Raw genomic sequence first — 12,762 nt, forward strand, 5'->3', positions numbered from 1 at the left:
CCATGATGTGGCATTTTGACAAGAAAGGTTTGTGTACGGTCAAGTCATCTTACCATATATGTTTGGGCATGGAGGGCAGCATACTGATTTGGGAGGTGATTTATGGGCTCGTTTGTGGAAGGTTTTGGTTCCTCATAAGGTAAAGGACTTTTGTTGGAGGGCGTGTAGGAATATCTTGCTAACTAAGGATAACCTGAAGCATAAAGGGGTGGAAATAGATACTTGTTGCTTATGGTACCATGGAAACGAGAATGTGGATCACGATCTTTTACATTGCTCATTGGCAAAGAAATGTATGAAGGTTAGGAGATGAAATGGTTGTGTAGCCTGATATTAATTTTTATGATTTTTTACTCCAGGTTCTCATGTCTCAAAACAAAGACTTTATGGCCCTTGCTATGACCTGTGAATGGAAAATATGGGCATTCAGGAACAATTTATTGTGAAACCAAAGGATTTCTTCAACGAGGCAAATATGGGAGGAGCCAAGCTCTCTGTCTCGAACTGGGCAGCGGCGCAGCAAATTGAGTTCAGCTCCAACGCGGTGGCTGTATCAAGGCATCAGTCAAGAGAGGTGGTCTACACATCTCATACATCTTTTGATCCTGATTATGCTCCCTCTCATATCCATTCTGCTGCTACTAATTTAAGCCATTTTGTATGACTTTATCAAGTGGATGGAGTTTTGTTTATCAGGATTTGATCTATTCTCAATTAAGACACCATCAAAAAATAAATAATTCTTTCATTAAAAAATAAATAGAATCCACTTGAATTTTTCTTTAGTGATAATTCACAATTCCACCTAAAAACTTTCTATTAATTGGTTGGGTGGTTGATTAGGTATAGATTGCTTCAATCATTTCAATTTGTTTGTAATATTATATATGAAACTGGCACAAGTATCGAGTATAATAGGCTACATTGTAGATATTATCAATTAAATAAATTCAATTTAATTTTTGTTATTAATTAAGTTTATATATTTTTTATTTAATTGTTAAATAAGAATTTAATTAGATTTATTTATAATTTTTATATATATTTAAATTTTAGTTTTTTATAATTAGCTTATTAAAAAGGATGAATAAAACTAAATACAAATTTATTAAATGATTTTAAATTTGTTAAAAAATAAAAAATAATCACATTACATTACATTACTGACTGTACCTTATATAATATTGATTATGCTTTAATTTTTCATAAAATAATAAATTCAATTTTTATTAGTTTATATAAATTATAGAGAACAATTTAAAAAATTTAAAGTATAATTCATAATAAATAAAAGAATTAACCACAAAAAAATTATACTTTTGATTTTGTTATAATTATTATATTTCTTTTATCAATTAAAATTTAACTTATAATTATTATATTTTTTTATTAATTAAAATATAATTTTTAAAATTATTTTAATTATATCATATGGTTATTTACATTATTAAAAAATTAATAAAATTATTACGTCATTTACCATTGTCACCACATCATATTAATAAAATTTAAAATTAATCATATAAACACCAAATACTTTATTTTTAATATACTTTTACTTTATATTTATATTTTTTATTAATTAAATTTTATTTTTTTAATATGTGGTCAAATGCAGTTGTAAACTTACAAAATTAATATATTTAAAAATTATTATTATTATTTAATTTTTTTAATTTTTATCAATAATTTTATAATAATAATAATAATTTATCTAGATTTTATTTTGACTAATATACTTATTATTTAGTATTATTTTTAAAATTACCATTAAAAAATAATTTTATTAAATATTTTATTTATAAAGTATTAAAAAATTTTAAAATAATATTTGTCATGATTCAGTTAAAAATATTAAAAATAATAAAATAATTTTTTAAGATATTTTTTAAAAGTTATTCTTTTAACTCTTAAGTATAATATTAATCTACCATTTTTTTTAATTAAACTTTAAAGTGATTTTTAAAAAAATTATAAAATAAATTATTTTTAAAAATATTCTATATTTTTAGCTTTATTATAATTTTATCCTAAATTTTTAAATTATTATCAATTTTATTTTGAAATTTTGCTGAAATGCTAGTATGTGATTGTGATGGCGAGTGATGTAATAAATTTATTAATTTTTAACGGTATAAATTATGGTAGAATATAATTGAAATAACTTTAAAATATTAAATTTTAATTGGTAATAAAAAATATAGAGTATAATTATAATAAAATTAAAAATATATATTTCTTGGCATTATCTCTAAATAAAATTATTTTTTTTATTTTTTTATAAGCAAAACATTGATTAATAGATAATTTACATTTAATTATTATATTTTTTACAATTTTGAGTATTTAATAAATTTTAACTTTAATTAAAATATTAAGTAAGCTAATTTCAAATAATAAAAATTTAGGAGTGCAAAATTATTATTTTCTTGCTTTTCCCTTTCAATCAAGTCATTTTTAAACCCTCCATCTTGGACTTGCCATCTGGGTTGGGCCTCTTCTATTCAGAGGTCTTTGCGCATGAGCTCTGATAGTACCCTCCACTTGCGTCAGTCTCTTTCAGTTTCCTCCACCCCATGCCCTTTTCTTTCTCTTAAAAAATTAAATAAACTTACCTAATTTAAAATTTTTATTAGTTAGATTTCTATTTTAAATTTATTCGGTTTAAATATTTTATTATTTTATTATTTTTATAAAAAAATATAGAAAATATTATTAAGATTTTCTTTAATTATAATATTCATGTATAGTGCTATTTTATAAACTTTGATTTAGATTAAATATTCTTATTATTATAAATAAAAAACTAACTTTTCTAATAAATTTAAATAAATAAAATCTCATTTATTTATTTATTTTACATTTCGATCTCAAACCAATGAAGGCTTAGTCATTTAATGATCACATCTTTGGCAAAATAATAATAATAATAATAATAATAATAATAATAATAATAATCACATGGAAACGTCGACATTTTTCCATGTTATTGCCCTGCATCACATGCAATGCAGGGGAAAGTCAACATTCTAATAATGCTAATGTGGAGGTGCCGGAAAAAAAATAAAATAAAAAAGTCCAGAACGTGCTTTATTATATATAAGTCAAAATTTAAATTTATATTAATGATAAATTAATTTAAATAATAAAATCATTATAGTTTTAAAAATTAAATTTAATTATAAAATCATTATTCACTTATAAGTTTAAATATATAAAACTATAATTTTATTAACTTTAAATTAATTAAATAATAAAATTATTATTTATTTTAAAATTTATGTTTAGTTAAATGCTTGTAAATAGTTAGATAGATGTAAATTATATAATATATATTTATAATTAAAAATTTTAAAGTAATTTACTATAAATTTTTGTAACTAATCATTTTGTCAAAATTTTGAAATAAATAATTTATAAATTTATCAAAATTTCAATCCCTAAAACTTCTTTTTACAATTAATAATATAATTTTAATATGTGTATATATATTAAAATATAATAATATAATATATTTTAAATTTAATATTTGAATAAAGAATCATCTATTCAACTTAAAAATTTTAAATCCTAAAAATATTTTAATAGTTTAATTTCTCAAACTAACTCTTACAATTAATCTAATAAATAGAAATATTATCAGTTTTAAATTTGAATAAAATTCTAAATAATCTATTTTAAATATAATTCATTATTTTAAAATTTTTATTTCATTAATATTTTTTGATAATGGTATAATTTGGCAGGTAATTTTTATTTTTGTATATATTTTAATATTATTGATTTAATATACCAATTTAATCCGATGAATTAGTTCCTATGGCGGACCGAATAATCTCTCAATGACGAGAGTAGCAGATAAGGCCACGTTGCACAGAAACAGAGATGTGTAATGTCAAGAAGGAAAAGACGAGGACACGTGTACGGTCAAATGGAAAGAAAGGGGACACGTAGAGCGAGTCCGTACAAGTGTGGCATTGACCAGTGAGTGGAGGGAAGGAAACGAAAGATTTATTATTCTCGTACGGTGTGCTGGTTCTGTTTTGTCGGCTTGTGTTTGTTAAGCAAATATGCCATGGAATTGCCTCTATGGAAAATAAATAAATAAATAAATAAAATCACCCGTCCCATGAACAAACGTTTGGCTCCCCACCTGCCCTTACCACATCCTTCACGTGACTCAACAACTGAAACTCATCTCATTTAATGCTCAGATTTCTTTCATTGCCTTTTAATAAGTTTTTTCATTAGTAATTTTTATTTTATTTTTTTCATGCAAGAAATATATATTTTAAAATTACAAATACTGTACAGTTACAGAATTTACATATTAATAAGAATATTAAATAAATATGGAAAATTTTAAATTTATTTTTTTAGTTTTTAATTTTTATTTAAAAAAAATAAAAAATTTAAATACTGTAAATATTGAAGATAAATTATATAAATTTAATCTAACGATAACAGTTTAATCTAGCAATAACAGTCTTCTTAAACATAATTTTACTATAATATTTATTTAAATATTAAATTTTATATATTGATAAGAGAGTTATTATAATAAATAAATTTTTATTTATATGTATAATTTTTATTAATGATGTGAATTTAGTAAGTAATCTTTATTTTTTTGTAATCATGTGTTTTAATATCATAATCTCGAGAAAAATAATGTATAGTTCTATCAAGGAGTTTGTGAAAAATAAATAGAAAATAAAAAATAAAATGATGGAGCACACGTTAAATCGGGCAATGTTTTTTTTTTTAGAATGCGCAGGACGTGAAGGGACTCGGAAGGTCTAGAACCCGCCAAGTGTAGGGCGAAGCATGCTTGGAGGGCGGATAAAAGGACAGCCAGCCAGTTGTTGGATTTTATTTACTTTATTTATTATTATGGGAAGATTTTTTTTATTTCTTATTTTGGCTTTGATTTTTTGCTGCAAAAGTTGGTAGATGCTTGGCCTGAAATCCACTCTTTCTTTCTGCAGCACATGGGCTACTTCATTTGTAACCCTAGATCAATATCCACGTGTATGCCAAATCATGCACATCGTACACGTAATAATTCAGTCAAATAATTATGCTCTTCTTTTGTACCGTCTTACCAAGAAACATATCCCTTCGATCACCAATGTGGATAAGCATGGATATTAGAATCATTACACTCTTTTTTTTTTTTTAAAAATATGTAAATGATAATTATATTATATAACCGCAATTTAAATGGAGAGGATTCAATAAATTTTTTTTTAATAGATAATTTAATTAAAAAATAAAATTATGTTTAGGTAAATTAGATTTATTGTGAGGTGATAAATATTTATGATAATTATTTTGATACTTTTTAATTTTATGATTTTTTTATATTGTAAAAAGATAAAAGTAAGTATAATATAATTGGGTGTTTGATAAAAAATATAACTAACTAATAGATAGGTTATTTCGCGATTATAAGCGTAATAAGAATACGTCAGATTGTGCCTGATAATAATAATTTTGTATTGATACTCGCTCTATTCAGAGAATGGCGAGTCTTGATCCGAGTGTTAAAGTGTTCAAAACTTTTTTTTTTCGGACGTAACTAATTTATTTACTTATCAAATTTTTTCCATGTAAACCTGTTTTGTAGTGACAATACATGACTTTAGACGATTCTAATATAGTATTAGAGGATCCCATTGATTTTTTATTCTTTAGATTTGAAGGTAATATTATTTTCACGATCTGAGACACGTGGTTCGAAAATGAAAGTTATTCTCACGATTTGGAACATGTGGCTTACGAATATTTATTTTTTATTGACTCACGCCACTTTTTCTGCCTTTGGTTGTCCTGTTGCCTGAAACGCATTTAAAGTATGCCATCAAAATCGTGTTATAAAAACTCTTCTTCGTCCTCAAATATCACTTCTGCTCTTGGCTGCAATTTTTGTCTTTAGAAATACTCACCGTTCATTTTTTTTTATTACACTCCTTTACTTTCGTAGTAATTTATGTTTTCTTTTTCCTCTTGGAATGAATAGAAATATTTCCTCTTCCCTTGTCTTTAGTCGAGGTTCTGCTTCAAACTCTTCCAACAACAACCCCATCCGTGTCCCGACTCCTAGCGTTCCCTTGAGAGAGGCTCCAGAGAGCGGAGTATCTCTATTAATGACATCCCCTCTATCGTATCAGAATAAGATGTATAACACTTTTATGGTACATACGAAATCCCTTAGAGACCTTTCGCATCTTTGCCTTTCTCCACGCATTCGTGTGAATGACTTGATTCTTGTGGAGGACATTATTATGGTTTTCGAGGAGCAGCTGAGAGCGAGCCTTCGGTTCTCAATGTACTCATTTTTTATTGATGTCCTCCGACTCTATAAGCTTTCGGATGCCCAATTGCACCCCAATAGTTAGAGAATTTCAATAGCCTTCCGATTTCTTTACCTATATAATCATTCTCATTTTATACTGTAAGAGAATATAAGTAAATATAATATTTTCAGTTAATAGATAAGTTATCTTGCGATTACAGGCGTAATGAGAATACATTGTCCTGTGTTTAATAACAGAGGAGGGCGAGTCTTTATGATAAATCGGGTATTAAAGTGTTCAAATTTTTTTTTTCGAGTGGAACTAATTTATTCACCTATCAAATTATTATGAATTATTTTATGATAACAGTTTATAGCTTATTTTAGACGATATTATATATTATTAATTCTTAAAATTTTTAAAAAATTACTAATTAATTTTTTCATTAAAATCGTTAAATATTATATAAAAATATAAAATATCTCTAAATATTGATTATTTTTATAAAATTAAAAAATAATTAATAAATTTTTTATTTTATAATAATAAATGAATCTGAGTAAATTTATGAATTTTTAATTTTAATTTTTGAATTCTTTTAAATATATAAATTTATTTATATAATAAAATTTAATCAAAACAAATATCTAAAAGTATTTTAGCACGGTCAATGAAAATGGAGATAAACTTCCATAAAAAAGGGAAGTAATAATGGAAGCCATTGAAATAACAACCTTCCATAACAAGGCAAACTAGAGTGGCGCAGCGGAAAAGACGTGGACTGCAAAATAGAGACATGTAACCACAAATATGGGTTTGATTCCACCAGGGGAACATTGTCATGGCTGCAAATTTTATTACCATTTTAAGCCCCTGCTTCAATGTGGACAATCATATATCCATCCATCACCCTTAAAAAAAAATCACAATAATAGTGGATAAGCAATAGGACACAGTAGATTTGCTGACGTCATTGTTCATCCACGTTTTATTCCTTGTCCGCATATAGAAAAAGTAGAAAGGAGAGAAAATGAATGGTAAAAATAAGTAAAATTTTAGAATGGAGAAAAAAAAATATAATTATTTTCCTTTTCCACCCTAAAGTTGTCCAAAATTCCAAACATAGTATTAAGCATTAAGCAATGGATTCGGATGTGAAATTAGACTGGAATGGATTTAATTTCATCAAAGTTTTACACTTTATCCAACTAATTTATCATGATAATTGAAAAAAAGTAATTATATTACCTAAATTATGATAAAGTAGTTGTTAATTTAATTAAAATTATCTTACTTATTTTAATATTTTATAATTTTTTTCATTAATCTATTAACATAAAAAAATATAAATAATTATTATTTATAGTCAATATAATTAATTTTCTTTGACGAAAAACGTATAAAGTTGCATACATCAACTATCACTAAATTCCACATGATATGAGATATTGAATTATTCCTTATTTGAATCGATTTTAAATATAATTAATAAGTGATAGAGTATCATGCGTTTGTTGGTTGTCGTACAATGGGGTATAGAATTTTAATAGATTATAACATTCAATTATTTAATTTTTATTATATGATCAGTATTTAAATAATAAAAGACTTATTCTGTGTAACATCTCATTATTATTAAAAAATATTATATAATAAATTATATTTATAATTACATAATCTCTCAATGTACAGATCAATATTAATAAATGTTTTAATAAAATTATTGATTAATCCTATTTTTTATGATATAAAATTAAAATACATACGAAATTCAACATATATATTCTTATACATTTTTTTTAAATTTAAACAATCTATTTAAATTCATCATCTTAAATAATTTATTAATTTGATCGTTAAAATAATTATTCATAAATATCAACCACTTTAATTTTTTCTATTTTATAGAGTGACATATTATTTTTAATTTATTTTGGTATATATATATAATGGTCAATAATATAATTAATCGTTATTATATTAAACTTTAATGACATTTCATATTTTTTTAAATCGAAAAAAATGAAATATCACATAAAATTACTACAAATTAACAAATAATATAACATTTACATCATGTAAACTCATAATAAGTTTAAACTAAACTTTTCCTTTTTATAAAAAATATTGTATACTGAATTATTATCGATATGTAATTATTTTTAATTATTATATTATTTTAAAAATATTATATAAAAAATAATAAATTTTTATTAAAAATTGAACGATAAATTTCATTATCATCAATGAATTTTTTATAACTATATTAATTATTTATTTTATTAACAAAAAAAAACTTATCATTATTTTTATAATTTTAATGATCGATTATAGCATCGTTATAATTAGTATTACCGATTGTTAAAATTTTTTAACTTAATGATTAGATAAAATGATCATTAATAATTTTTAAGGATTAATTTTTAATATTTGACAATTTTTTTCACAATAAATATTTTTGTTGTAGTCTCTTCAAATATCTCTAAAGAATAAATCCTGTCAATATTTCATGAGATTACAGGCAGATTAATATAAATATCGGGAGGAAAGAGGCATAACTTATTCTTTCCTTGGTGTGTAATCAAAACATTTATGTTTTTGTGGTTCAAAATTAAAGATATGTAAGTAAAAGCAACAACTTGATGCTAAGCAAAGCCTTAAACAAAGTATGCAAATTGAAACACTGTCTGTCATTTTATGTATAATTTTATATTAGTATTTAAATTTTTAGTTGGATCTGATTTGCAGTAAATTTAAAAAAAATTAAAGTGTATTTTATTTATTTTTTATGCATATTAAATTTTAATATATGTTTTTTAAAAAATTTAAATTGATCTAATTACATAATTAATTATAGGAGTACATATTAAACATACGTTTAACATATTTTAAACATATGTGTAAGTGTTAAACATAAATGTTACACGATGTCTAGGTCTTGTTCTGGTCTGCGCTAGTAATAAAACCGGTATCAGGACACGTGTAACAAAGCCATTCCGCTTTGTAATACTCTACGTCCAATGCCCCGTAACTGAAACTTTTCCAATATTTTTAACCGCAATAGTAATATAGCTCCTAGGAATTTAACCTGACCAAGGTTGGCTTAACTCAACAAGTGTTCCGCAAAGCAGTTTATATAGCGAAGCAAACACTGCCGGTGATTCTGCATACAAAATCCCGAAGCTACCTATCCTCACTGCCAAAAAGATGATGCTGGGTGAACGACACCGTCCTAATCCAACAATCCACGTTCCGCCGTGGGCCCTGCTTGATGATACGAATTCCGACGCTAATCCCTCGTCGCCGTTGACCTCTCACTCCGGCAATGCTGCTATAGCATCTGACTATAACCCGTGCTATCTTCAAGAAGCGCTGGCCGCGCTGCAGCGTTATCTGCCGTCGAATGAACCGGATTTGGACTCTGATTCCGAGTTGTTAGGCCTGGAACCGGGCTCTCCGGTGGACGCCTATTCTTGCGATCATTTCAGGATGTTCGAGTTCAAAGTGAGGCGGTGTGCACGTGGCAGGTCACATGACTGGACCGAGTGTCCTTATGCTCATCCAGGGGAGAAGGCGAGGAGAAGAGACCCGAGAAAGTATCATTATTCGGGTACTGCATGTCCTGATTTTCGAAAGGGAAATTGCAAAAAAGGCGATGCGTGTGAGTTCGCCCATGGTGTGTTCGAGTGCTGGCTGCACCCTGCCCGTTACAGAACTCAGCCATGTAAGGATGGTACTAACTGTAGGAGAAGAGTGTGCTTTTTTGCTCACACGGCAGACCAACTCAGGGTTCTGCCTCAACAGAGTCCCAGGAGCCTCAACTCGGTCGACTCATACGATGGATCACCCCTCAGACAGGCTAGGGAAGCTTATTGTGCAAAAAGTGTTCCGTTTTTGGCTAGCCCTGGCTCGATTTCTCCTCCTGCTACGCCGCCGTTGGAATCTCCTCCCATGTCGCCGATCACACAGTCCTTAAGTCGGTCTCTTGGGTCCAACTCGATCAACGAAATTGTGGTTTCACTAAGAAACTTGCAACTAGGTAAGGTTAACTCTATGCCGCCATCTTGTAATGTGCATGTTGGTGGATCCGGGTTCGGGTCTCCAAGAGGGTCGATGATCCGATCCGGATTCTGTAGTCTTCCATCCACTCCAAGCGGTGGTCCTACTCGTTCTGGACTCCGTTACCGTGATGTCTGGGAAAATGTTTGCGAGGAGGAGCCAGCTATGGAGAGAGTGGAGTCTGGAAGGGACCTGCGGACAAAGATGTTTGAGAAATTGAGCAAAGAGAACTCGCTGGGACGGGTCGACCCAGATCCAGACCAGTCTTCCAAAGCTCCGGATGTTGGATGGGTCTCGGAGCTGTTGAAGTGAGGTGAGCCAAGTGGCTCGTATAATTGTTTAATTATTTATTCGGCAAAGTCTATTTTGGTTTCCCCTCTCATTGTAAATAGTGGTTAAAAGAACTGAGGTAAGCTGGGAATTAATTAGGCTTCTGTGTCAGCAAATTGAAAATTCTGTTAAATGTATATATTTAATTAAAAGAAATTATTGAAGAAGAAGAATCTAACCTCTGGGCGACGAGAATTCCTTGGAGAATTATCGAAGAGCAGAATGAGAATTCACAAGGCAATCGAAGGTGGAAGGAGAAATTGTATACGGGCTGGGGCAGAAAATGGATTATTCCCATATGTCCTTTTTGTTTAAGAGGTTTGTTATCTTGTTATTAGTAAGCGTTGAAGGTGCTGATCTTTTTATTATGACTGTACAAATTGTCCGAGCCATGTAACGATATGCAAATTAATGCATTGTATAATTAATTCTGTTCATTTGCTTCTGAATTCCTGCCTTTGTTGTTTATGTGGTTGAACTTGTTATATAAAGAAATTTTGTAAGAATGTAAATTTGTGTTATTTTTTATATTAGTTGGGTATAAATAGATGCAAGCTAATATATAAAAACTTTAATCAACTATCATGGTTGATTTTGATTATAATTTTAAAATTGAATAAAAAATAATAAAAAATAAATTTAAGTGATTAATTTTAATTATAATTTTAAAATTGAACTAATATCATCTTTTAACATTCTCTGGCAAAATTAAAAATTTATTATAGAGATTAATTTTAGATATGTTAATATTAAATTTTATTTTTATCAATACTTTTATTAATAAATCAACTGATTATTGAATGAGATTAAAAGTTTATTATGGAGATTAATTTTGCATCCGTTAATATTGAATTTTATTTTTATTAATACTTTTGTTAATAAATCAGCTAATTGATCATCAGATGAAATATAGAAAGTTTTTTGTTGAATCAAATCACGAATAAAGTGAACATTTATTTTAAAATACATATATATTGTGGATATATTTTACAGTCAGTCTTTTATTGTGATAATATATCCACGATATATATGTCAGTAAAAATTTGTTCTTCAATAAGAAACAATACTTCTTCAATAAGAAACAATGATAGGAGTTGAGGGTCTTTCAACAAAAATTTATTTTCTAGAGTTTAAACAAATAGAGATGTAAACGATGAATCATTCGCTATTATAATGAAATCATTCACATCCACAAGAAAATAACAACAAATGTTTTCTTTTCGATAAAAAAAAAAAGAATAATCACACTGAGATAATTGAATCCCATATTGTATAGTGAAAGATCGAAGAAATTGATATCATGTTCTAGGCGCTTGCTTCAAACCATAAAGAGTTTTAAGTAGCTTACACACATAATGAGGCTTCGAAGGATCTTTATATCTAGATGGTTGTTGCATAAAGATCTTCTCTTGTAAAGGACCATGTAGAAATGCATTGTTAACATCAAGTTATATTAATGGCCCAGAATTTGAAAGTGTCAAGATTAACACTATTTGAATTGTAACCGGTTTCACTACTGGGCTGAATGTATCATTATAATCAAGTCACAGCCTTTGATTATATCTACGAGTTACCAATCTAGCCTTATATTATTGTATATAGCCATCCACATTTCTTTTAATCCTGTAAATCCACTTACAACCAATCAAATTATGATGAGACTCAGATGGAATAAGAATCTAAATTTTATTATCAAGCAAGACGTTAAATTCATCCGACATAGTATTACGCACCTCAGGAACAGCTAAAGCCTGTTTAACTGTTGTTGGTTCTGGTACTTCAGATAACGGGTGTTTGGAGACATGATTTAAAATTTAAGGTTTTCGAATATTGTTCTTGGAACGTGTAATTATGAGATAATTATTCATGGTTGGGAGAACGATATTCAGTAGTGGAGGAGTAACAGGCTTAGTTGAAGAATAAAAAGAAGTGGAATTCGATGAGGGCTGCGAAAGAGATGAGGCTAGTTGATTATTTATTGACATGGTGATCTGTGAGTTTGTAGTAACAGTAGAAGAGAGAGACAAAATTATCATGGGTGTAAACGAATAGTCATTAAAATAGGATAAGAAGA

General features: G+C 27.5%; 1 protein-coding gene across 1 annotated transcript; it reads left to right on the forward strand.

The window, feature by feature from the left end:
- Nucleotides 1–9,421: 9,421 nt before the first annotated feature.
- Nucleotides 9,422–11,137, forward strand: LOC110604104 (zinc finger CCCH domain-containing protein 20). The gene has a single exon (XM_021742202.2). It carries the CDS (start codon nucleotides 9,507–9,509, stop codon nucleotides 10,668–10,670), a length of 1,164 nt encoding a protein of 387 aa, XP_021597894.1. The 5' UTR covers nucleotides 9,422–9,506; the 3' UTR covers nucleotides 10,671–11,137.
- Nucleotides 11,138–12,762: the final 1,625 nt, after the last annotated feature.

Source organism: Manihot esculenta, chromosome 16 (genome assembly GCF_001659605.2).
Source record: "Manihot esculenta cultivar AM560-2 chromosome 16, M.esculenta_v8, whole genome shotgun sequence".
Taxonomy (NCBI): domain Eukaryota; kingdom Viridiplantae; phylum Streptophyta; class Magnoliopsida; order Malpighiales; family Euphorbiaceae; genus Manihot; species Manihot esculenta.

Bases quoted from the DNA above. Each gene is read 5' to 3' on its own strand.
- LOC110604104 (XM_021742202.2), top strand. From the start codon at position 9,507: ATGATGCTGGGTGAACGACACCGTCCTAATCCAACAATCCACGTTCCG.